This window comes from Acanthochromis polyacanthus, chromosome 1 (assembly GCF_021347895.1).
Source record: "Acanthochromis polyacanthus isolate Apoly-LR-REF ecotype Palm Island chromosome 1, KAUST_Apoly_ChrSc, whole genome shotgun sequence".
Lineage (NCBI taxonomy): Eukaryota > Metazoa > Chordata > Actinopteri > Pomacentridae > Acanthochromis > Acanthochromis polyacanthus.
The window spans coordinates 40,435,640-40,460,773 of record NC_067113.1 but is presented as its reverse complement, the minus strand read 5'-3'; the positions used below and the strand labels follow the sequence as shown (position 1 = coordinate 40,460,773).

General features: G+C 40.5%; 2 protein-coding genes across 4 annotated transcripts in view; one reads left to right on the top strand and one right to left on the bottom strand.

Moving 5' to 3' along the window:
• lhfpl3 (LHFPL tetraspan subfamily member 3) overlaps nucleotides 1-9,186 on the bottom strand; it is a 54,495-nt gene extending 45,309 nt beyond the window's left edge. The window contains exon 1 of one of the 2 annotated variants that reach the window (XM_022203713.2): nucleotides 8,358-9,186. In XM_022203713.2, coding sequence (XP_022059405.2) covers nucleotides 8,358-8,790 — 433 coding nt within the window. In that variant the 5' untranslated portion in view covers nucleotides 8,791-9,186. The remainder of the gene's footprint in view (nucleotides 1-8,357) is intronic. The other variant, XM_022203712.2, reaches the window with a different exon arrangement.
• A 31-nt stretch (nucleotides 9,187-9,217) lies between these two features.
• Nucleotides 9,218-24,178, top strand: orc5 (origin recognition complex, subunit 5). Of its 2 annotated transcripts, none has more exons than XM_051959150.1 (16): nucleotides 9,218-9,700; nucleotides 9,833-10,075; nucleotides 10,432-10,591; nucleotides 11,606-11,698; nucleotides 12,809-12,994; nucleotides 13,322-13,396; nucleotides 17,979-18,090; nucleotides 18,345-18,475; nucleotides 18,558-18,606; nucleotides 20,831-20,921; nucleotides 21,010-21,065; nucleotides 21,190-21,302; nucleotides 21,393-21,440; nucleotides 21,519-21,629; nucleotides 23,671-23,783; nucleotides 23,900-24,178. In XM_051959150.1, the coding sequence occupies exons 3-16, from the start codon at nucleotides 10,478-10,480 to the stop codon at nucleotides 23,943-23,945; spliced, it is 1,338 nt and encodes a 445-aa protein (XP_051815110.1). In that variant the 5' UTR covers nucleotides 9,218-9,700; nucleotides 9,833-10,075; nucleotides 10,432-10,477; the 3' UTR covers nucleotides 23,946-24,178. The 2 variants fall into 2 exon arrangements, with proteins under 2 accessions (XP_051815110.1, XP_051814764.1); XM_051958804.1 differs by having other exon boundaries at nucleotides 9,833-10,099.
• Nucleotides 24,179-25,134: the final 956 nt, after the last annotated feature.

Here is a 25,134-nt window from a genome sequence, read left to right as displayed (position 1 = left end):
TAAGCAGTTCCGACATAACAAAACACCGTATGTTGAGGACATCGTCAGCCGAGGACCCTCTCTAATCTAAATCACCACTTAAACTAATCATCTTATATCTCAGCAGTAATAATATTAACTTAATTCAGATAGCACTTGTTAAAACAATGGCTTACAATGTGTTTCATCAGACAAAGCAAACGCAGAATACCCAGAAGGCAAAAGAACGAGCAGGCTTGAAAGTAATAACAAAGCAAAGGGAAATTAAGATCCAGTTAAAACAAAGTGCGATATGTCATTACAAAAAAAATGCGAAAGCAACAAAAACCTTAATAAGCAATGCCAGTATAGATGCAAAGTGTTAAAAAAAATGGGTTTCAAGAAGAAGTCGGTGATCTGAAATCCTTGTCTTCTCAGGCAGGTTGTTCCAAAGCTGATGTGGTAAACCCACTTTTAGATTTAAGCCTCAGCTTTGAACCTTCTGTAGGGTCATCGTTTCTGTTATGTAGCTTTCAAAGTCATCATCAGTTCAATTTTGGAATAAACTGTAAAAGAAACAGGAGTCAATGGAGAGAAGCCAGGGTTGCTAAAACCAGAAGAAGCCGAGCTGCTGCATTATGAAATAACCGGAGGCGAGAAAATGACTCGGTTTGTGCCAGATGAGTGAGGAGTTACAGAAGTCGAGCCTGGAGAAAGTGCATAAATGGCTTTATCCAAGTGGAAGTGATGCGACTGCGTGCGACATCGTGAGTTTGTTTACATGCGGTCCAGTTGAACAGGCGATGAATCACTGCATCGTGCTGTGTGTGGTTTGGCTCTCATTTTTTTCTACGGGTTTTCGCTTTAATTTGTCATCCACCTCTATCACTGTGTTAATGACTTGTTCGCTTTCTGACACGCAATTAACTCCGCGGTCATTAATGTTAGTAAATCAGAAACAACAGGCCAGGGGCTGTTCAGTGAAGGGAGCTGCCTTCGTGCTGAATTAAAGCAAGTTCTGTTTTTTATTGAGCCTCCCAGCCTGTGATGACTTTATTATTAACCACTGTTGAGTTTTTCACATTTTACTGACTTAAAGGGCAGACTCGTCGGGGAATAAATAATTCAGGGAATTTGTTGGAGATGGGAGAAGAGTTGATTTAGCGTCATCTCAGTGAGCTCATATGATTGTAGGAAATTATGTGATAGAGATAGAAGATAGAAAGACAAGATAGTGATCATTTTAGTGTGCAAAAATCACATAATAGATGCAGAACAACATGTACTAGGTGTCCAACACAGGCTACTCCAGCTCGTTTCCAAATTGTTTGATAATCTGAGAGGCAGTATGATCTTTTTACGTAACATATGAACAACCTGAAATCAGAAAAATGAGTCTAATTTCAACACTATGCCTCAGTTTATCATTTATACATTGCAACCTACAGATCACAGTGTCTCTACAAAGACACAAAACATTTAGTCACAGCTATCTGGAACTGAATGATGTGGTATTTCACTTTATGACCGAATCGATGAAAAAAAGACAAAGAAATAACAAAAACAAGACAAAATATTACAAAAATGAGACACATGACACAAAATTTGACAAAAAACTTACAAAGCGACAAAAAATTGGACACAAATGAAACAAAAAATTGCCAAAAAAACGGAACATATGGGTTCTGTAAAGCATCTTGAGACGACCTGAATTGTAATTGGTGCTAAATGAATAAAATTGAATTGAAAAGTGAACAAAATGGCAAAAAAATAGACAAAAAAAACACAAGCGAGGCAAAAAGGAAACACAAAACGACAAAAATGAGAAACCAAATGACAAAAATCAGACAAAAAAATCCAAAAGAAGACAAAATATTACAAAAATCAAGACACAAAATGCCAAAAGAACAATGAGCAATCTAGTATTTTACTTTCTGATCAAAACAACTTGTCATGGTCTAGAAATTATTGTATTGTAATTTTTACTCTTAAAGTCGGGCCAGATTGGACCCTGTGGGGGGCCGGTTTTGGCCAGCGGGCCACATGTTTGACACCCCTGTTATAGAGCGTTATACCAGATTGTGATTTGGTTGTCTCTGATACATAAACATCAATGAATGATTCAGTATAAATCCTCTATAAATTACACCTTTAGCAAAGTTGCACCTCAATGTCTAAGCCCCTTTATCTTTGATGCCATTGTTCTGTTGTACTAGCGAAAGGTTCAGAGGGTGATTTTCTGCTAGAAGCGAGAAATATAAAAGTTTGATCTGAGTTTTGGGCGGGATGCCAGCCCGTTTCTGATGTACGCCTGCCAACTACTGAGCAAAGCAAACCAAAAGACACGTGCAAAGTATTAAAAAAAGGCCAGACTGTGTTTTTTCTTTTTTCAGAGGCAAAGAAAAAGATATATCGTTACGGATCATCATTATATTCTCAGCCGTTTCTCTAAAGTCTCTTCACCAGAAGCGAGTGCTCATCAAACATTCATGGTTGGGAGAAGAAGGGCCTCTGAGCTGCCTTTGATAGAACATCACAGCAGCTCCACACCACCTGAAATGACATCTAACAGGGAGGATCTCTTTACAATCACGGCGGGATTTCGGTCGGCTCGGACAGAGAGAGCGCGTCGATATCGTCCATTCAAGTTGCCTATAGCTCATGAGCGATCGTGAATGAGAAGGCGGCTGAAAGCAGCGCTCTGATGATCAATAGTAGACGACAAGCTCCACTGCTGTCACCGCTAGCGTTCATTCACTCCTTTCAGAAACCTCCAAGCTGCCGGTGGTGCAGAAAGGCACCGACACAACACTGCAGAAAGGATCGTCCCGTTTTGAGAAAGGATAATCTTGTGAAGAAACAATGTTTATCTGGCTGTTAAGCTGCTAAATGCTCCACCGTGCTGTGCATGTTTGTGGTTGAGCAGGTAGAGCGATGTGGGTTGTCAGAAAACAACTTCCTGCTGTGGCCGAAAATTACTCCCCGACAACGGCGAGCGGGAGGAAAAAGAGTCGCACACCTGAACAATGCCGTAAAGCTCTTTGAAACGGGGTCACGCTGCAGATTTAGGTCATATTTGTTGATATTTATCCTTGTTCCCGAAGAGCATATTGATACATTCCTATTATCAGCTGCTTAATTAATCCTGTAAAACCCAAATATGGAGAAAAAATAAGCAAAAAAAATAAACGTATAAAAATAAATAAGCATAATGTGTGTGTATATACATATTAAATATAAATTTTATATGGAAAATAACAAATTTTATCACTTTTAAATAAGTTCCTCGTTACAAAAACGCCTCTCAAGGAAGTGTGTTAATTCCAGATCACATGACCTGCTCCACATGATGTCATTTCCTCCTGAAGAAAAGACCGGCAAGACTCCAAGGCTTTCTGAGTTATTTAATATGAAGTAGTGTGTGAGTCAAGTGTGGATTTATGGCATGTCAACAAGTTTACTGCAGTATCTTTATAAATAACTTTCAATTTTACTCAGTTGTATATATAATATTTAGAAGAATTTTTCTCTAAAAATGCCATGTGGTGTTTGGTTCTAGGCGGCCATGTTGGTTTTAGACCTGAAAACGGCAAAAATGTCGAATATGATACCTGTAAATGTGTTACAAAAAGTCCTGCAATTATATATTGACCCATTAAACAAACGGAATATGCCGTCTTTAAGAACTGTAAGACCGCTTCCTCACATTTGTGGACCACTTACAACAATACTCACAGGTGTTTTCTGTGTAAAATCCTGTCAATCTGCTCTGAAAACTGAGCAAAGCCAACGTGTGACTCGGAGGAATAAGAAGTAGCTTCGATTGGTGACTAAAATACTACAAAAACACAAACCGCTGCTCATTGGGACGAGTCTGTGCCGGAGCTCCTCATTGTGTTTTCTCACGAAGCAGCTGCCGAGGCTCCGGACGCGTCGGACATGACAGAAGTTGTTTGTTAGATGAGATGAGAGCGGAGGGTTGAGACGAGGCCAACAGCTGGCCAGTGGTGCCGCTGAACTCCAACTCTAAGCAGTGGTTATTACTTATTTACTGTCCAGCCTGGTGGTCAGCAGACTCTTAGGAGACGTGTTCGCTCTCAGTGCGTGAGCTTCTGTGGGCAAAAGCAGAAAAGTGGGCTCTCTGAACCGATGTCATCGTTATTGGTTCTGACATTTAATTCCCATCCGAGAACAACCGGTGTTTTTGCTGCAGGCGTCTGTGAAGGTGCACGATACGATGCTGAGAGATTATTTATACACGCAGATTATTCTGAGACGGAAGTTGTGCTGAAAATTTTATCTTCGTCAGTTATTATTTGTCATGTTTCTCTTGTGGGGGTGTAAAATAAATGGATTTAGATCTTATTTCTGGCTTAAATTAAAGCTCCTTCATTTCCATAGTTGTTCGGTTGTTTCCGTTAACGATGTTTCTTTTTTCTGCCTCTATAAGCAGTCAGCGATGAATTAGTCATTTAACCCTGTAAAAGTGCAGGCTAAAGATGCTATTCCATGTGATTATTGAGAACCCCTACAGACAGGGCATTTACTGGAGTGAATGCTTGAATAAGCAGCAAAATATTTGGATTTTTTTGGGCCTAGAATTTGTGCATTTTTTGCCATTTTCAGGTGTTTTTATACCAAACTGGACAACAGTTGAGGTTCTGTGTGAGGAAATGATGAAATAAGCTGCAGTTTTTGAGAATTTAAAGTAAATTATGTGAAATCAGAGACAAACCCCAACAGATTTGTAATGTTAAGAGTATTTACTGGAGTTAACGAGCTGAGAAAGGAGGAGAACATCTGGATTTTAGTTACCGACTGCTTTTTGACTTTGATTTTTACATGTGTAATGTTAATAAGAATATTTATGAAATATGAGCTGAAAAAAGAGCGGAACATTTGGATTTTTAGACCATTTTCTGGTGTTTTTACACCAAACTTGACAATAGTTGAGGTTCTGTGTGAAGAAATGAGGATATAAGCTGCAGTTTTTGACAATTTCAAAAGAATTTTTGTGACTTTTCCTGAAAATGGCAAGAAAGTGGAGGGAAAAAATGCATCTACTGGAGTTTCTAAACTAATAAAAGCAACATCTGGAAATTTAGCTGTAAATTGCTCATGCGCTGAGCATTATACACACGTGGACAAAATTGTTGGTACCCCTCAGTTAAAGAAGGAAAAACCCACAATTCTCACTGAAATCACTTGAAACTCACAAAAGTAACAATAAATAAAAATTTATTGAAAATTAAATAATCAAAATCAGCCATCACTTTTGAATTGTTGATTAACATAATTATTTAAAAAAACAAACTAATGAAATAGGGCTGGACAAAAATGATGGTACCCATAACTTAATATTTTGTTGCACAACCTTTTGAGGCAATCACTGCAATTAAACGATTTCTGTATTTGTCAATGAGCGTTCTGCAGCTGTCAACAGGTATTTTGGCCCACTCCTCATGAGCAAACAGCTCCAGTTGTCTCAGGTTTGATGGGTGTCTTCTCCAAATGGCATGTTTCAGCTCCTTCCACATATGTTCAATGGGATTCAGATCTGGGCTCATAGAAGGCCACTTTAGAATAGTCCAACGCTTTTCTCTCAGCCATTCTTGGGTGCTTTTGGCTGTGTGTTTTGGATCGTTGTCCTGTTGGAAGACCCATGACCTGCGACTGAGACCAAGCTTTCTGACACTAGGCAGCACATTTCTCTCCAGAATGCCTTGATAGTCTTCAGATTTCATCGTACCTTGCACACTTTCAAGACACCCTGTGCCAGATGCAGCAAAGCAGCCCCAAAACATTACTGAGCCTCCTCCATGTTTCACCGTAGGGACAGTGTTCTTTTCTTCGTATGCTTGGTTTTTGAGTCTATGAACATAGAGTTGATGTGCCTTACCAAAAAGCTCCAGTTTGGTCTCATCTGTCCAAAGGACATTCTCCCAGAAGCTTTGTGGCTTGTCAACATGCATTTTTGCAAATTCCAGTCTCGCTTTTTTATGAGTTTTTTTCAGCAGTGGTGTCCTCCTTGGTCGTCTCCCATGAAGTCCACTTTGGCTCAAACAACGACGAATGGTGCAATCTGACACTGATGTACCTTGGCCTTGGAGTTCACCTTTAATTTCTTTGGAGGTTGCTCTGGGCTCTTTGGATACAATTCCAACGATCCGTCTCTTCAATTTGTCATCAATTTTCCTCTTGCGGCCACGTCCAGGGAGGTTGGCTACTGTCCCGTGGGTCTTGAACTTCTGAATAATATGAGCCACTGTTGTCACAGGAACTTCAAGCTGTTTAGAGATGGTCTTATAGCCTTTACCTTTAAGATGTTTGTCTATCATTTTTTTTCCGGATGTCCTGGGACAATTCTCTCCTTCGCTTTCTGTTGTCCATGTTCAGTGTGGTACACACCTTTTCACCAAACAGCAGGGTGACTACTTGTCTCCCTTTAAATAGGCAGACTGACTGATTATGAGTTTGGAAACACCTGTGATGTCAATTAAATGACACACCTGAGTTAATCATGTCACTCTGGTCAAATAGTTTTCAATCTTTTATAGAGGTACCATCATTTTTGTCCAGGCCTGTTTCATTAGTTTGTTTTTTTAAATAATTATGTTAATCAACAATTCAAAAGTAATGGCTGTTTTTGATGATTTAATTTTCAATAAATTTTTATTTATTGTTACTTTTGTGAGTTTCAAGTGATTTCAGTGAGAATTGTGGGTTTTTCCTTCTTTAACTGAGGGGTACCAACAATTTTGTCCACGTGTGTACATATCCACAATCTGACTGGAAAGAGGAGTATACCATGTTCAGCTGTTTTTATAAATGTTCACAGTCTGGACATTTGTGATAGAAATTACTGATTTTTCCATTAATTCCAAGTAAATTACATAAAAGTAGATAAAACTTTATACAGATGTAGTGTTAATAAGAGTATTTATGACATATGAGCTCAAATAAGGGCGAAACGTGGATTTTTAAAGACTATATTCTGGTGTTTTTACATCAAACTTAAGAGTTGAGGTTCTGTTTCAGGAAATGAGGATATAAGCGCAAAAAGACAACTTCAAGAAAATTGCATGAAAGTGGAGGAAAAAATGCACAGAAAAAAGCAACATCTGGATTTGTAGCTCTAAATTGCAGCTGTTTTCATGTGCTGAGCATCATATATATCCACAATCTGACTGGAAACATGAGAATCACAGATACCAGACTGATGTGAACTATCTCAGCCTTGGACCTCCCCAGACGGACCAGAACCTGTTTCCTGAACCTCCACCTGATACACATGTAATGGTATGAAATATGAGCTAAAATAAGAGTGAAACATCTGGATATGGGTGCAAAGAGTGCATATTTTCTGGTGTTTTTACACCAGACTTGACAACAGTTGAGGTTCTGTGTGAGGAAATGATGAAATAAGCTGCAGTTTTTGAGAATTTAAAGTAAATTATGTGAAATCAGAGACAAACCCCAACAGATTTGTAATGTTAAGAGTATTTACTGGAGTTAACGAGCTGAGAAAGGAGGAGAACATCTGGATTTTAGTTACCGACTGCTTTTTGACTTTGATTTTTACATGTGTAATGTTAATAAGAATATTTATGAAATATTAGCTGAAAAAAGAGCGGAACATTTGGATTTTTAGACCATTTTGTGGTGTTTTTGCACCAAACTTGACAATAGTTGAGGTTCTGTGTGAGGAATTGAGGATATAAGCTGCAGTTTTTGACAATTTCAAAAGAATTTTTGTGACTTTTCCAGAAAATGGCAAGAAAGTGGAGGGAAAAATTGCATCTACTGGAGTTTCTAAACTAAAAAAAGCAACATCTGGAATTTTAGCTATAAATTGCTCATGTGCTGAGCATTATACATATCCACAATCTGACTGGAAACATGAGAAACACAGATACCAGACCGATGTGAACTATCTCAGCCTTGGACCTCCCCAGACGGACCAGAACCTGTTTCCTGAACCGCCACCTGATACACATGTAATGTTAAGAAGAGTATTTATGAAATAAGAGTGAAACATCTGGATATTGGTGCAAAGAGTGCATATTTTCTGGTGTTTTTACACCAGACTTGACAACAGTTGAGGTTCTGTGTGAGGAAATGAGGATATAAGCTGCAATTTGTCGGAATTTCAAGTAGATTTTTGTGAATTTCAAGAAAATTGCAATAAAGAGGAGAAAAAATGCATAAGCAACATCTGGATTTGTAGCTCTAAATTTCAGCTGTTTTCATGTGCTGAGCAACATATATACCCACAATCTGACTGGAAACATGAGAATCACAGATACTAACCTAAACTGATGTGAACTCTTGACTGATCTCAGCCATGGACCTCCTAGAACCTGTTTCCTGAACTTCCACCTGTGGTCTGAGTCTCCTACCTGCTGCCAGCTGCATCCAGCCGCAGATCTTGTACACGGTCCCGGTGCTGCAGAAGAAGAAGAGCGCGAAGCAGCCGATGCAGGTGAGGACCAGCACCATGGACATGCCGATGAAGAAGGAGGCAGCCTTGAACGCACCGGACGGGATGCTGCTGAACTCGGTGAAGCTGCCCTGACAGGTCAAGTCCCGGGACAGCCCGTTCCCGATGCAGTAGTGGAACAGACCGAAGTAGCCCGCCTGAGGGGTGTCCACGCCGTCCCCGATCCAGTAGGGCTGGATGAAGCACACCACGTTGACGATGGCGAACAGGATGGTGAAGATGGCCCACAGGACGCCGATGGCGCGGGAGTTGCGCACGTAGTTGGTCTGGTAGATCTTGGCGGCTTCGGACGCGGGCAGCATGCTGGTGGTGTTGGGGGCCCCGGGGACCATCCTCCGGTCTGTGAGGCGGAATCTGGATCTGTAGACCTCAGCAAACTCACATCTACTTCATCTGAACGCTGTATTGTAGCTCAACTTCTCCTGCTGGCTCGATGTCTGCTTCTTATTCAGTCAGTCGGACGCGGAGCATCGCTGCACTCTCGCATACGTGGCAAGGTCTTCTGATTTCCCATCCATCAGTCTGCAGAAACGAAACGTGCGCTCCGGGAAATCAGCCTCCAGAAGCCGCCCGTTCAGAAGACTGAAGCGGCATCTGTCCGCACGGATGTAAAAATGAGCCTCCTTTGTTGTTCCGGGTGTCTGTGGAGGAGAAGCGGTCACTGGGTTTCTCGACACCGACGGAGCAACAACCGCAGCTGAGCTCCGATTGAATTAGAGTTGGAGGATCGCCTCGGATATTACAGGGCCAGCCCACATCCCTTAATCCCAGGCTGACGTATTATCCCAGGAACGCGCGAAACCTTAAACAGACACATTCATTTAATAAAAATAAAATAAAATAGAGAAACTAATATCCTCTGATTCTCTGTTTGATGACAGATATCCACTATAAAGTCAAAAAAATCACGTTCCAGTCTCATTTTATTTTAATATCCAGACTTTTATAATGGCTGATATGAAAACAATCAAAAATACAGTCTGTAACTAAAAGTCCAGAGGTTTTAGTAATAAAATGTTAATAAAATAACCAAAAGTCAGCAGTTTAGTCTCTGTAGTGGTTTACTGATTAACCAGGTTTGTTTTCATCCGAAAGTGCTTGAAAAAAATGCATAGCCTACATTATATGTAGGTGTATTTATTACTTTGTCTTTCTGTTATCTGTAGGTAGATACACATCCCGAAGAAGTCTCTTTAAACCCCTTACTTTGGTAGCGATCCACACCAGGACGACTTTTAGCAGGTGTGTTATTTCTTTCTGTCAAAGGGAGAGGAGTGCAGTGGCTTTGTTTTATTTGTCTGAACGGGTTTCCTCAGATGTTGTGTCTACAATATGTTTGGTGGTCACAGCCCCTAACGCTCTCTTTTCCCCTAGGACCACTGTAGATTTCACCTTCCACATCTGCTCCAGTTGTTCTTAAGGCCCTGGTACTTCTGCATTGGCTGAAGCCAAAGTCTCGGACTAGACCCAGGACACATCAGAATTTCACCTCTGCATTTCACTGACAGTTGATGAGAGCCATGCAATTGCTGAAAGAACACAACTTCGCTATGCATACTGGAAGTCATTTACGGATCCCGATCTTCACCATGGAGACTGTTAGACCAGCGATCGAAGGTTTCTTCAGAACATGCCACGATGGTTACGAAGCTTTTGAGTTTAACTATATTACCCATAATTCATTGCTCACTTGTGATTGGCTGGGACGTGATGACGGAGTAGGGCGTCATCTGGAGGCGCGCGAAATGAGTGTGTGTATCTAACACACATTTCCACCGCATTTAAAGTTTATTAAGGGTTTTATTTTCACGTATGGGTGGTTTTACAGTAGCTCATCGGGCTCGCAGTTAGTAGTACGACGTTATTTCTCGGCTGGCACGTTTTTTTTGAGTCAACGACGGAGTTTTGTCGCCTCGTTAAGTTGGACGGTCTGTACCTGAAAGCTAAGCTAACGTTGACTGTGTTGTTTTTAGCTGAACCCTGCGCAGCTTAACCGGCGTTTGTAGCAAGAAGAGCGGGATGACTGCGCTGTTACAGCACCCAGGATACGACGAGGAGAAGCTGCAGAGGGTCGCAGAGCAGCTGCCCTGCAGAGAGGTCCAGGCTGGACTGCTGCTGTCGCTCATGGGGGAGGTATGAAGGCTGGTCCTGTCAGAGGTACAGGAGTTTAGCTGAAGCATCAGGACAAGGTGGATGTGTCCCAAGTCTTTAAGCTCCAGAATATGCAACATGAATCATCCTCTTGTTCAGACATGTACAAAAGTAGTCCACGTTGATTCATAATTTATGCCTGAAATAGTGTTTTACACTCAAAAGAACACATGGGCCTCTTTTGTCATTGGAAAAACTTGAAATATATCAATATGAATATGTATATTTCATTTTAAAGCTTTCTTACTAGATGTGCAACTCCATGTATGTGCAATGCAGACTTCAGTTTTTCAACATATCTAATGTATGTTGCCCTGTTCTACAAGGATGTACAGGCAGTTTTAATGCTAGTTTTAATGATTGATTTGTGTCATTTAAAAACGCATTTGACTGGGACCTGAAAATAGGCTTGATTTGTGTGGCACCTTTATCAGTTAAATCACAGTAATTTGGACCATATTGTATGAAAACATTTACAATATTTAGAAAAAAAAAATAGAATAAACCAAAGAATAGGCTTTATCACTGTTTATCATACATCCATTTTTACTCTTTTCATGACATCAAACAGCGTTACAACTGATGACTTACAAGCATTTTACAACTTGAAACAGTCATGTCAACCTTCTAAAATTCTATGTTTGTTGCATATGAACAGATATTAGTTATTTAAAACTATTAATCAGATGATAGTTTGTTCGATTACCATCTTGGCTGGCAAATGTTTGGATTTTTTTGAGATTTAATCATTTGTCATTAGATCTCTGGTGTCAGAACAGCCTTGAGGAAGCTTTTCAATGAAATCAATTTGTTCAGAAAATAGAGTGACTATTAACGGGATTTAACTAGATTTCAAAAAGAATATAGCTGACATTAGTTTGCAGTGTGGTTACACAGAAGCAATAGATGAAGAACTTGTTTGTTTAATTTGTTATCGATCATGGTTAAATGCTTCAGTGAAGTTGGGATTAAAGCTGATGAATTTTGTTCCTCCAGCCGCAGCAGTACAGCTACCCTTCAATCTTCATCTACGGTCATCGGGCTTCAGGGAAGAGTCATGTGCTGCACGTTTTACTGAAGGAACTGGAGGTGAGAGGCACATTTGGTGTCAAGTGACCAAAAGGGCTGAATGATGTGTTAAAGTATGTCTAAAAAAATATCAAATATATCTGAAACATGATGTAGAATTACCACACAAGGCTGCTGACACGGATTTGTAAAATCTTAGGCATGACATTCACGTTATAGAGTTCAAATAACAGACATCTTTAACTTTATATCAACCTGAAGCATTTAAAGCGTTTAGGGCATGCAGAGCTTTTTCATTGGACCACTGGGGAAGTGCTTTATCCTCAGGAATATTACCTTCTATCCAAAGTACAAAATTGTCACAGCGCTCAAAGCTAACATACTTTGAATGTGTGTTGGGTGTATTTTTCCTTTCCTGCTTTAAAATTTAGACTTAGAATCGCAAGATGTCAGAGAAAAAAAAGCTGTTTTGATCCTTTTGCGCTTAACTTTTACCTGCAATAGATAAGTAACGGTCACGAAAAACTGTACAGGAAGTCTTTTGTTCCACATACATTAAGAACAATGACCTGGTAGCCTCCTGATCATTTTACTAACACTCTTTACTTCCTTCTTTTCTATGCCAGCTGAATATTTGTTTTCTTAGGTCATGGTTGTTTGATAATACCTTCTTGCTTGTTCCGTCAACCGTTTTGTCCCATCAGACAATTTCTCACAATGTGGATGTGAGAAATTATAAATACAAACTAACTAGCTAACTAGGGCTGCAACTAATGACCCAAAGTAATGTGTAATTATTAAATATCAATGTTTTGATTAAACAATCAATCATTTGGCCGACAAATGTCAAAAATCAGTGAAAAAACTCCCCTTCAAATCTTATTCTCCTTCAATATAAAAGCCAAAAAGAAGCAGCAACCAGAAAGTATTTATTATTTGGTTTCAGAAAAAGGGCTGAAATGATGAGTTTTCAAAATTATTTGCTTATGTGTTCTGCACAACTTCTATTTGCTGATTAATTAGCTTCACATTATTGCAGTGACACTTAACTTGTCGTTTCATTCGGTGCAGGTTGTCGTGCTTAAGCAAAGGCAGAAGGTTGACGTGAAGGTGTGCGTCGCCTCCACAGGCATCAAACTGACCTTCTTTCATCATTCCCTCCCTCTGCAGCTGCATCACGCCGCCGTCAGCTGTGTGGAATGCGTCTCGGTGGCGTTGCTGTTTGAACGAGTGCTGCTGTCCTTCTTCGGCTGCGATGCCGCCTCGCTGCTGCCCCGCAGTCCCTCCCTGTCCGACTTCGTACGCATCTACAGGCAGCAGCGCTCGCAGTCTCCCGCCAAACAGACGCGATACATCGTGAGCGCCGTGCACTTCACGCTCTGCCAGAACAGCACTGCTCTTCCACAGCACGTCAGATTGTTTATTCTTGATGATATGATGCACGATTAGCAGTGACAACATATGCAAATAGATGCTAAACAAAGCTCCAGATGCATAAGCCTGAAGAAAATAAGTGTAATTTCCAGCCAGCACAGGTGGAGGTTTATTCTAGTGTTTTGGCTTCATCTTTTGTTCTTTTTTTGTTTTTTGGTGCAACCTAAAACACAAACGCCCGTTCCCAATCTGTGCTTTACTCAGTATGGATGTTTAAAAAGCCCTGAATTGTACATATGCATTTTTCAGGTGATGGAAAAGGCCGAGCTTCTCAGAGACAGCGATGCCAATCTCCTCCCTGCTCTCCTGCGTCTTCAGGAATTGGTGAGAAAGCGCTCTGTGTTATCTATCAAGTGAGCCACTCTGTTGTTGTTGTCGCTGCGCTGTTAGGATGATGAAGGGGGACTGGATGAGCTTCATTTGTAGAGAATGACCTTGAGCTGAGTGTGTGGAGCTCTTTCATAAGGAAGGAAGGAAGGAAGGAAGGATGTTGATGGAAGGAAGGAAGGAAGGAAGGAAGGAGGGAGGATGTTGATGGAAGGAAGGAAGGAAGGAAGGAGGGAGTATGTTGATGGAAGGAAGGAAGGAAGTATGTTGATGGAAGGAAGGAAGGAAGTATGTTGATGGAAGGAAGGAAGGAAGGAAGGAAGGACGGAGGGAGGATGTTGATGGAAGGAAGGAAGGAAGGAGGGAGTATGTTGATGGAAGGAAGGAAGGAAGGAGGGAGTATGTTGAAGGAAGGAAGGATGGAAGTATGTTGAAGGAAGGAAGGAAGTATGTTGATGGAAGGAAGGAAGGAAGTATGTTGATGGAAGGAAGGATGGAAGTATGTTGATGGAAGGAAGGAAGGAAGTATGTTGCAGGAAGGAAGGATGGAAGTATGTTGATGGAAGGAAGGATGGAAGTATGTTGATGGAAGGAAGGAAGGAAGTATGTTGATGGAAGGAAGGATGGAAGTATGTTGATGGAAGGAAGGAAGGAAGGAAGTATGTTGAAGGAAGGAAGGAAGTATGTTGAAGGAAGGAAGGAAGGAAGTATGTTGATGGAAGGAAGGATGGAAGTATGTTGATGGAAGGAAGGATGGAAGTATGTTGAAGGAAGGAAGGATGGAAGTATGTTGAAGGAAGGAAGGAAGTATGTTGATGGAAGGAAGGAAGGAAGTATGTTGATGGAAGGAAGGATGGAAGTATGTTGATGGAAGGAAGGAAGGAAGTATGTTGCAGGAAGGAAGGATGGAAGTATGTTGATGGAAGGAAGGATGGAAGTATGTTGATGGAAGGAAGGAAGGAAGGAAGTATGTTGGTGGAAGGAAGGATGGAAGTATGTTGATGGAAGGAAGGAAGGAAGGAAGTATGTTGAAGGAAGGAAGGAAGTATGTTGAAGGAAGGAAGGAAGTATGTTGAAGGAAGGAAGGAAGTATGTTGATGGAAGGAAGGATGGAAGTATGTTGATGGAAGGAAGGATGGAAGTATGTTGAAGGAAGGAAGGATGGAAGTATGTTGAAGGAAGGAAGGATGGAAGTATGTTGAAGGAAGGAAGGAAGTATGTTGATGGAAGGAAGGATGGAAGTATGTTGATGGAAGGAAGGAAGTATGTTGATGGAAGGAAGGATGGAAGTATGTTGATGGAAGGAAGGAAGTATGTTGATGGAAGGAAGGATGGAAGTATGTTGATGGAAGGAAGGAAGTATGTTGAAGGAAGGAAGGAAGTATGTTGATGGAAGGAAGGAAGGAAGTATGTTGATGGAAGGAAGGATGGAAGTATGTTGATGGAAGGAAGGATGGAAGTATGTTGATGGAAGGAAGGAAGGAAGGAAGTATATTGAAGGAAGGAAGGAAGTATGTTGAAGGAAGGAAGGAAGTATGTTGATGGAAGGAAGGAAGGAAGTATGTTGATGGAAGGAAGGAAGGAAGTATGTTGCAGGAAGGAAGGAAGGAAGGAAGTATATTGAAGGAAGGAAGGAAGTATGTTGAAGGAAGGAAGGAAGTATGTTGATGGAAGGAAGGAAGGAAGTATGTTGATGGAAGGAAGGAAGGAAGGAAGTATATTGAAGGAAGGAAGGAAGTATGTTGAAGGAAGGAAGGAAGTATGTTGATGGAAGGAAGGAAGGAAGTATGTTGAAGGAAGGAAGGATGGAAGTATGTTGATGGAAGGAAGGAAGGAAGTATGTTGCAGGAAGGAAGGATGGAAGTATGTTGATGGAAGGAAGGAAGGAAGGAAGTATATTGAAGGAAGGAAGGAAGTATATTGAAGGAAGGAAGGAAGTATGTTGAAGGAAGGAAGGAAGTATGTTGATGGAAGGAAGGAAGGAAGTATGTTGATGGAAGGAAGGAAGGAAGGAAGTATATTGAAGGAAGGAAGGAAGTATGTTGAAGGAAGGAAGGAAGTATGTTGAAGGAAGGAAGGAAGTATGTTGATGGAAGGAAGGAAGGAAGTATGTTGATGGAAGGAAGGAAGGAAGGAAGTATATTGAAGGAAGGAAGGAAGTATGTTGAAGGAAGGAAGGAAGTATGTTGATGGAAGGAAGGAAGGAAGTATGTTGAAGGAAGGAAGGATGGAAGTATGTTGATGGAAGGAAGGAAGGAAGTATGTTGCAGGAAGGAAGGATGGAAGTATGTTGATGGAAGGAAGGATGTATGTTGATGGAGGGAAGGAAGGAAGGCTGCCACTCATAGAATTTTAATTAAAGACATCAAGACTTATGCGATAATTTCAGATTTATTCCAGTGAGAGCTAAATGCTCAAAGGTAGCTTGTGAGTGAATCTGTCTTTTTTTAACGTCATGCTGCTTCGGTGCTGCCACACGGGATTATGAAGTGATAATTAGAAAGGAGATTTACACACATGTGAAGGGTGACAGGATAATGAAGAGTTGCTGTGTCCCTGATGCTTATTAGAATTTCTCCACGAGGTTGACTTGAAGGAGAGGTATGACATGCACAGATTCAAATGATTAACTTTTCAGATCCTGCCGAGTTAAAAAAAATAAAGAGCGACTGAACGTAAGCGTTGTACAACCACCCAGCTTAACGTTTTAGCAGGTAAGGACAGAGTTTTAATGTCAGTGCCAACCCAGCGGTAGCTTAGATGTTGTGTTGTTGTGCACTGATTCTCTGCCATACTGAGGATCGATCTGCACATTCTTCTTCCAAGGGTAACTCACTGTGTGGAGCTCGTTCAGATAATTGCTTTTTTAATTTAAGGCACTTTAACGGCACTTAAACTGCCTCCGAAAATTAATCAACTGCAAGATTTCAACTGTTTGATTAATTTCTGGGGTCTTTCTCTGTGTTGTACCATTATCAACTGAATATGTTTGTGGTTTGTAACTGTTAATGACACAAAGCAAGGCTTATTAAAACCGGAGTGTGGGACTTTTATAGATAAACGTCTTTTGTGCAGAAGCCAAACGAGTTCACGTGCTGCAGTTCTCAACACGGCGGTGCACTGGTAGCTTTGCATTTCACCTCAGCTGAGAAAGATTGGTGTGTCAGCGCTTAAGAGGGGAGCAGCTGCAGAGATGGAGTAGGTTACAGCACCTCAGAACATGATGCAGCCCGTGGTATGAAGTGGAAAACGTACGAGAAAAGGTTGCAAATGCTCCGGATGCAAACACCAAAGCTACAGTTTTTTTTTTTAGACTTTATTATATACGACAGTGGAGAGACAGGAAATGTGGATGGATTCGAACCCACAACCACTGCATCGGGGACTATAACCCTATTTATGGGTTGCCCACTCAACAAAGGCTACAATTTATGATATGCATTATACAGAGCATCCTTCCCAGAGTTTTTAACTGTAGTATCAGTTTAATAGCCAATATCCTTAAGGGGAAAAATTAAAAAGGTTGAATTCAACTTTAAAAAAGTAACTTTGTGCAAACACTTCAATGTAAAAGGCATCTTTGAAGAGAATTTCTTATTTCAGTGACAGCATTATTGCACAAATATTGACCAAACTGTCACAAATTAATGCTGTTTAAGGAGGTTATCTGTCAAGTTTTGATTTCATTGGCACCCCAGATTCTTCCTCTTTGTTGTCTTTGTGTGACGGTCACGCTTTTGATGGCGTCTCGTATAATAATGCTCCATCTCACATTTTAAACTGATAGCATTAGACGACGAATACTGAAGGTTGACTTCTAGAAAACACTTCAGATCCGGTTGTTTTTGCAATATTTGTCAGAATAATTGCTATTAGATATCTAAATATCATCTAATCTATTTTGTTTAGCACTGTTAAAGTATAAAAAAGGTAGCAGTCAAAACCCACTGACAGCGCCTGAGTAATTATCCTCACTGCTGAAGTTCTGCGCTTCAGGTTCAGGCTGTCACCTGTGAACAGTAATTGGCTTTTCTGGCGTTGCTCTCTCCAGACAAATGGGACATTTCTGGTGCAGTTTTGTAGGGTTGTGACTTGCAGTGTGTTTTCACTGTAATGGTTGGAGGGGCGGCATCTTGTTCCCAGGCAAACATATTACGCATAGCTACCTTTTTAAGCAACATTTGTTCACATAATGCGCTCTGCCTTCATTTTTTCATCATCATATGTCATTTGCTTGTTATTTTGTAGCTGTTTTAACGCTCACTTTAATTTTAATGTAATTTATTGACTGAAAGATTGACACTGAGATCAGTTATGCTCATCAGATCAATTAAAAATTAACTGAACAAGGAAAGCGCTGAAGCTAAAAACTGACTGTTTGGCACATTTTGCTTGATTAGAATCTCTGCTGTCATTTTGTTCGGATCGACTCATCGGTTCGACACAAATCACGAGTTATGGACACTTAAATTCAAGCTGGCTGTATCCATGGAGACACCAAACTGAAGTGTCGAATCCAGTTGTTAGACCAAGCAACCACCGTATCAGACATTTGTAAATCCGTGCATCTGTTCCTCAGGTTGGAGACAACGTCACCGTCATCCTGCTCAGTGAAATCGCGTGGGACAAGTTCAGACCAAACACCGGCTGCTTTGAGCCGCTTCTGCTCCATTTCCCAGACTACAGCAAAGGTATTACCGTGACCACGCGTGCTGCACGAATCACTTCCACCACACTGCATGTGTGATGTGAGATTTGTACCTGCGATTCTTCTCTAACACTTCAGGCAGCCGCTGTGGAGGAATATTGCATTGAAAGCAGCTCTTTGTGGGAGTGGAACATTGCGGTTAATATGTGAGAATCTGTTGCTGCTTTTAGAGAGGCAGCACTTTCTTTTCACGGCTTTTATTTTGGGATGTTTGACAGCCCAGTGAATCTCTTTTAGGTGAGCTACAGCAGATTTTGTCCCAGGACCGACACCCTTCATACTCGGCTGAGTTTTACTCCTCCTACATCCACATCCTGCTGGGAGTCTTTTACTCGGCGTGTCGAGACCTCAGAGAGCTGCGACACCTGGTCAGAAAACCACTTTATCAGATTTTTTTTATTGCTTTGACTGTCTTTCCCGCTGATTTCTCTTGTTTTCTGTACTCAACAGGCCGCACTCAACTTCTCAAAGTTCTGTGAGCCCGTGGAAGAAGGGAAAGGTAAAGCCTGAAGGGGTGTTTTCATTTAGCAGATAGATCAGCATTTAAATTCACCCTTATGTGTTTTAAAATGAGCCGCACAGTGGATCGTGGTTATCATCCCTGAATGAAGGAGAAGAGAAACCAAACCGGAATTTTGTAGGCTTGTAGTAGCATGATGGAAGATATTTTCTACAAATTTATAGATCTCTACCACCTGTGCCACATCGCCTTCCGGCCTCGCCAAAATTGGTCACTTTTTGTGGGGTCCATACTTTAGCAGCTCATATCTTTCTATATGATACCCCCAGAAGTCTCCAACTTTGTAAGTTATCATACATTTTTGTTTAGAATAGGACAGAGCGGTCCTTGGGTCAACATTTATAACATTTCTAGTAATTTTAGACTCATAAAACCTACTCGCGAGTGTGTTTTTCTTAATTTTTAGCATTTTTAGAAGGCTCCTGTAGTCTGCAGAGAGTAGCTAGGAGGCTGTGAGGCTACATGTGATGTCAGAGGGTTGCTGTGAGCTTGTCTGCCAAATTTCAGCCATCAATTATGTCTAGAAGCTGAGAAATAAGCAGTTAAATAGTGCAAAATCCTAGGCGAGGATTTAGGGGGTGGGTTTAGATCCAAATTCTAAAAAAAATCAAGATCTCATAAGTTTGGAACTAATAGAGCTAGAGCTCTAATTTTTTTCATGGAAAGTTGTTTTGTGGCTATCTTCCATCACAAGAAATTGAAACCACATAAAATGACCCGTTTCTCTTTTGTTTTTAAACAAAAAGAATGACAAACAAACAACCAGAGCACATCAACAGGGAGATGCAGTTTTGCTCGTCCAGTGTGAGAGCAGTGTTGACATGGAGGGAGGACGGCCGCTGCTGTTTTAACGTTTAATCGTCCTGCAAGGTCTGTGGAGTTGTTGTGTTGTAGCTCGGTTTCGAAAACGGAGGGATTTGCGGAGGATGTGTCAGCAGCAAACCCAGAGGCATGTAGTGCAAGTTTGGCTAATGTTGTTTCTGTTTTGATTTTTTTTTTTGTCTCTGGGTCGCAGAGAAACGAGCTGAAAACAAAACGTTGGCTGTGTGAAGTTGTCATGGTGACACTAGTCTGTTCCACATCCACCAGAAGCAGAGCATCCTTCAGTTGTAGATGTTCACTTGAGGACTGTGAAGCCAGATTTCTAGACAGGTTGTCTTTTTCAACCTGGAAAGTCTTCAAGGATGGTAACAAGCATCTAATAGCAAAAAATAAATAAATACAGGGCGTCCCAAAAAATTAGACATCATTTCACAGGCCAGTGATTTTGGCAATTCTTGTTGAAATAACCTCAGATTTTCACAAATTGAACAGAAACGGATCAAAATTTTACATTTAATGCTTTATTTTTGTTCTGTTTTCCTTTCACTCCCAAAGAGAAGTCATTTTGGAATCTGCTGATGTTGATGATGGTCTACCAGATCCTTTAATAAGCAGCCTTCCTCTTTAAATTTTTCCAGATTTGTTTGCCAGTTGGTGAAGTTTTTCCAAATTTTGCATTGGGTGACTGTGTGGAGCAGATTCCAAGACGCAAAATGGCTCGACCTGAAAACCGAACCAAAATAAAATATAAAATCTGCATCTGTTTCTGTACTTTCTGTGAAAATCTGAGGTTATTCCAAGAAGAATTGCCAGCGTCATTCACCTGTGAAATGTCAGTTTTTGGGTTTTTTTGAGACGCCCTGTATTATGCCCAGTTCGTGCCTTTTGCCAGTCAAAGCCTGAAATGCCAAATGCACAGGAAGAAATGGTTCGTAATCCTGACAGAATTAAAGTATTTTGAGGTGTGCGGGACCCAAAAGCTCCTGTCAAGTGAACTCACTCCTCTAAAAACAAAAAGTCAAAGCTGGCCTGTCACGGTTCTTTCTCCGCATGGCGTCTCATGGCTTCCCCGTCGTGTTGCTGATTCTCAACTAAATCTTTTGTTTTCTTGCCACTGTTTGGTGCTCCTCTTGGTCTCGTAAGAATGAAATATCAGGACTACGGCCACCTGATGTTCGGCTTTGTTCTTCAACCACCAGCTGATTGAATGTTCTGCTGAACAGCTGCCTGCTGTGGCTGTAAATACACGAGGAAATCGGCCAAATGCTCCGTAGAATATAAGGAAACTAGTTGCAAAAAAAGTATTGATCGGTGCAGCTTTAGTTTGACATTTTTCTTTGCACTTCAGTGGAAAATATCCTGCTTTATTTCATGTGTTTAGTGAAAGAGACTGACACGCACAAGCTGTGGAGGAACATCGAACCACATTTAAAGAAAGCCATGCAGACGGTTTACCTTCGGGAGGTGTCCAGGTCTGAGCTCTTTGCATAAATACGCTCATGAAGTACGCTGTGATTACGCCTCTGATTGTTCTGGGCGTCCTCTTGTTCTTCTTTCCAGTCTTCAGTGGGAGCAGATGCAGCTGATGGAGGCGAAGGAAGCCGGAGCGTTGAGAGGTACAACAGAGCAGATGTTCAGATACGCTGCCGTGACAGTTTTCCCCTGTGCTGTGGACAGAATATCAGCGCATATAAGTGTACAAGGAGGCTGATATGTTGCGTTTGCTCTTTTCATTTTAAGGTTTATCAGCTCACACTCACGTTGAACTGCCTTTTTACTCCAAGTTCCTGCTGATTGCTGCCTATCTGGCATCGTATAACCCTGCCCGCACCGATAAACGCTTCTTCCTAAAGGTTGTTTTATTATTTTTATTGATAATAATTAAGGATATTAATGACTAGTTTTGACTTTTAACGAACATGATCCACCGTTTCTGCCAACAGCACCACGGCAAAATCAGAAAAACAAACTTCTTGAAGAAGAATGAGAAGGTAATTACCCCAAACTGACCAGTCTTACATAAAATTTAGATTTAACTTGTTCGCATAATGTTTGTTTGTCTCCTCTAGACGAGTAACCACCTCCTGGGGCCGAAGCCCTTCCCTCTGGACCGCTTGCTCGCCATTTTTTACAGCGTGGTCGACAGCAGAGTCGCACCGACGGCCAGCATCTTCTCTCAGGTTGCATTCGGCTGCTTTTGTACCGTATTTTACTAAACAATCAGGATAGCTGTCCTTGAGACGAGGTTAAAGAGATTCAAACGCTTCTTCTTCGAAAAACAATTTGTCTGCTTTGGTTTTTACATGAAAAGGTAAAATTGCAGTATTGAAAAGGACAGAATTTATTAATGTGTGAATGTTTTGTCATTTTATTTATAAGATGTTTCCTTATAAATCTCTGAAAAGCCAACTCAACACTGCAAAAACTCACAATCTTACCGAGCCTGTTTCTCTTATTTTTAGTCAAAATGTCTCATCCTACTTGATTTCAGATTCACTTAACAAGCAACATTTCAGCAAGATGGAAGGACTTGCTTTAAGACAATCTGTCCTAAATATCTTGTTACGTCAAACAATCTTGAAATTATCTTGTTTTGAGTTGAATTTTACAAGAAAACTCAAATTAAGTTTAACCCTCATGTCGCTCTGCAGGTCAAACTGACCCGTTTTAAAGTTTGAAAATGTGGGAAAATATATATTTTCACAGTGAAACTTCTAATATCCACATTTTCAGCATTTTTGGGAAATCTTTGAACATTTTTTGGTGGAAAAAAGAAATGTTAAAAAATGTTTCTTAAGAACATTCACCAAAAAATCAACCAAAATCCAGCGAAATTCGCTGGATTTTGGTTGATTTTTTGGTGAATGTTCTTAAAGAAAATATCAGAAGTTTTACTGATACATATGGAATCACTTAAGTTATTTTTAGGATTTTTTTTTGGAAGATTTTTACTCATTTTTTTGGAAAATATTTACAAGAATTTTCTTTGAAATAAAACTTTTAAGGAATTATTGGAGTTTTCTTTCTGAAGGTTTTGCAAATTTTCAGAAATTTGGGGAACTTTTGGCAGATTTTTTTTTTCAGACAAGGAAACAATATTTTTTTCATGTCTGTAAATGAAGACAACAGGAGGGTTAATACGTCTCAAATTAGGAGGCTACATGAAAGCAAATATCTGGTTTAGCTTGTTTTAGGACACCTAAGCTTGACAATTCTGGTAAAATGTTGCTTAAAATAAGTTTTCCCAGCTAATTTTGAGATCTCAATATTCTAAATATCACATCTTATTTCAAGAAAGATTTTTTTTTTCACTTTTTTCAAAGTAAAAGTTTCTTGAAGAAAAGTTTTTTTTCTTGTCTTGAGAGGGGCATTTTTTTCCAGTGTAATATGTGCACTGGAGAATTATAGATTTGCTTTTTTTTCAGGTAAGTTAAGAGGAAACTTTGCATCTCGAGCAGGAAAATGTGAAAACAGCCCCATGGACAAACTGCACAAAAATCACCCACAATAATAAATGATGCAACGATGGTCCTATGATCAAAACATTTGCACAAGAGCCTCATGATTGCACTTATATCAAGAACTCTTTCACATTTTTTATCACCATTCTTTACCTCAGGATGTGGCCTTTATCTGCTGATAAAGTGGGGGTTGTCTTTGATATCTGTGAGGATTTGTGTGCTCCAAAACATTAGTTTTCTTTGTGTATCTCTGCCTGTGATTGCCCTCTTAAACGCCACCGTTTTCCTCTCCTTGTGCTCTAATGTTGCCCCTCATTCATTCCCGCTGTAAAGTCTCTCTCTCTATGATTTAGAGTCCTGAAGTTAGCCGAAGCCTCAGGGAACCACAGAATATGGAAAATAATTTCACACTTTTCCCCCCATTTGCCAGATAAGCAAAAGAAAAAGAGTTTACACTGCAATAATCAGAGGATGTTAAAGGATGTTTGTTTTAGTTTCGATGTGTAAGTGCAGCACTATTCTGTGTTGAATCAAGCCTAATAAACGGAGTTTTCTACCCGTATGTTCGTGAGTTTTGGGATCTGAGGCCAAACACAGATCTATTTATGGCCCCGAGCATGAAACGGTTTTAGGAAATTAGGCTCGACCCATATCTGAGCAGCTGGCTTTCATCACTTATTGCCTCGGCATCAAAGCGGGGGAGCTGTGTTTGAAGAAGTGGAGCACAGAGTCATGTTGCTTTCTCTCCGTCCCCGTTTAGATTTCCTCTCTGGTGACCTTACAGCTGTTGACTCAGGTCAGCCACGACGACCAGCTCGACGCGCCCAAGTACAAATGTGCCGTTTCTCTGGACTTCATCTGCGCCGTTTCCAGGTTCGTGAGGGTTTGTCTCTTAACCCACTTCCCTGACAGAGACTGAATTATTCCAGAGAAGTGACCTTTACACGTTTATTTCACTGAGAACGTGCTCGGTGTGATTTATCTTCCAGGACGGTGAACTTTGACATTGTGAAGTACCTGTACGACTTCCTCTGAACCTGTAAAGGACGGATGACGTGTAAGACAAAGGGAGATTTGTTTCCATAAGAACGCGCATGGGGCCGAACATTTGGAGCTCTGGACTGCTGTTACATGGATGGGACTTCATCTAATCATGCCGCTGCCCCCTTGTGGTGATGAGTGAGCTCATTGTTTTCTCTTGTAGCACCTGTGCCTCAGGTCATGTAAAATATTTGCATTTGTACAAAATAAACTTGACTTTATCTTGGTTTAGTTGTGTTAAAAGACTGTTAAATTCTCACTATATTTATGGAATTGTCCGATGAGAGCCTTACTAGACTTGAGATATATTTATTTTTTATTATTCCAGATACTTCCAGGATAAATGTAATATAACAGATGGAAAGATTTGGACTGTTTATGTTTCAAATAATGCACAAAAACCAGATTAGAGAGCTGCAGCTGTAGCGTTTTTTTCCTGACACCGGGCAGGTGAATCATTGTCCTTGCTCAGAGGCAGGATTTTTATTTCTAATGTGTTTTATCGTGTTGTTTCATGAAGGGCACTGAAGTCAGAGGGTGCTGCTGCTGCTTCCATGGGGCAAGCTTTTATGTAAAATTTTGTCTAAAAATAACTTGTCCGTTCTACTCGCTGAGCTTCAGTTTGAAAAGTAGTTTTTCCAGACAATTCCAGCTCGTGAACACTTCACTTCCAGTCTATTTATTACCAGCTATAGTCACGTGCACATTTCGACTCGTGGTAAGATTAACTAATGTTGTTATTTTTCCTTATTTGCCTTTTGAGTTAAAATACTTCAACCCTTTGATGTGCAACATGAGTCAAGAGAAAGCCAATGAATATGGGTCACTTTTGACCCGTGTTGTGCATTAAAGGGTTAAAATGTCCACTAATGAAGCAAAGATGAGTAGAAATTTTGCAGATTTATTGAAGCAGAAATGTTAATTTCCTCACACTGAGAACGGATGAACTAAAACTTTCTTTGCTCTTGTTTCTACCTTAATGACTCAGTCAAGTCAAGCTGCCTCTGGGTGATTGTAGTCTGTGGTCAGGACTCTGAATAGGGTTACAGTATACAGTCAAGCCTGAGTTTTTTCATACTCTTAGCAAATTTTGACTTAAAGTTACTTTTAAATGTAAATAAAAGCTGAGAAATTATTTTTTCCACAATGATGCCTCTTGTACATGATCTTATAATCTTTTAAG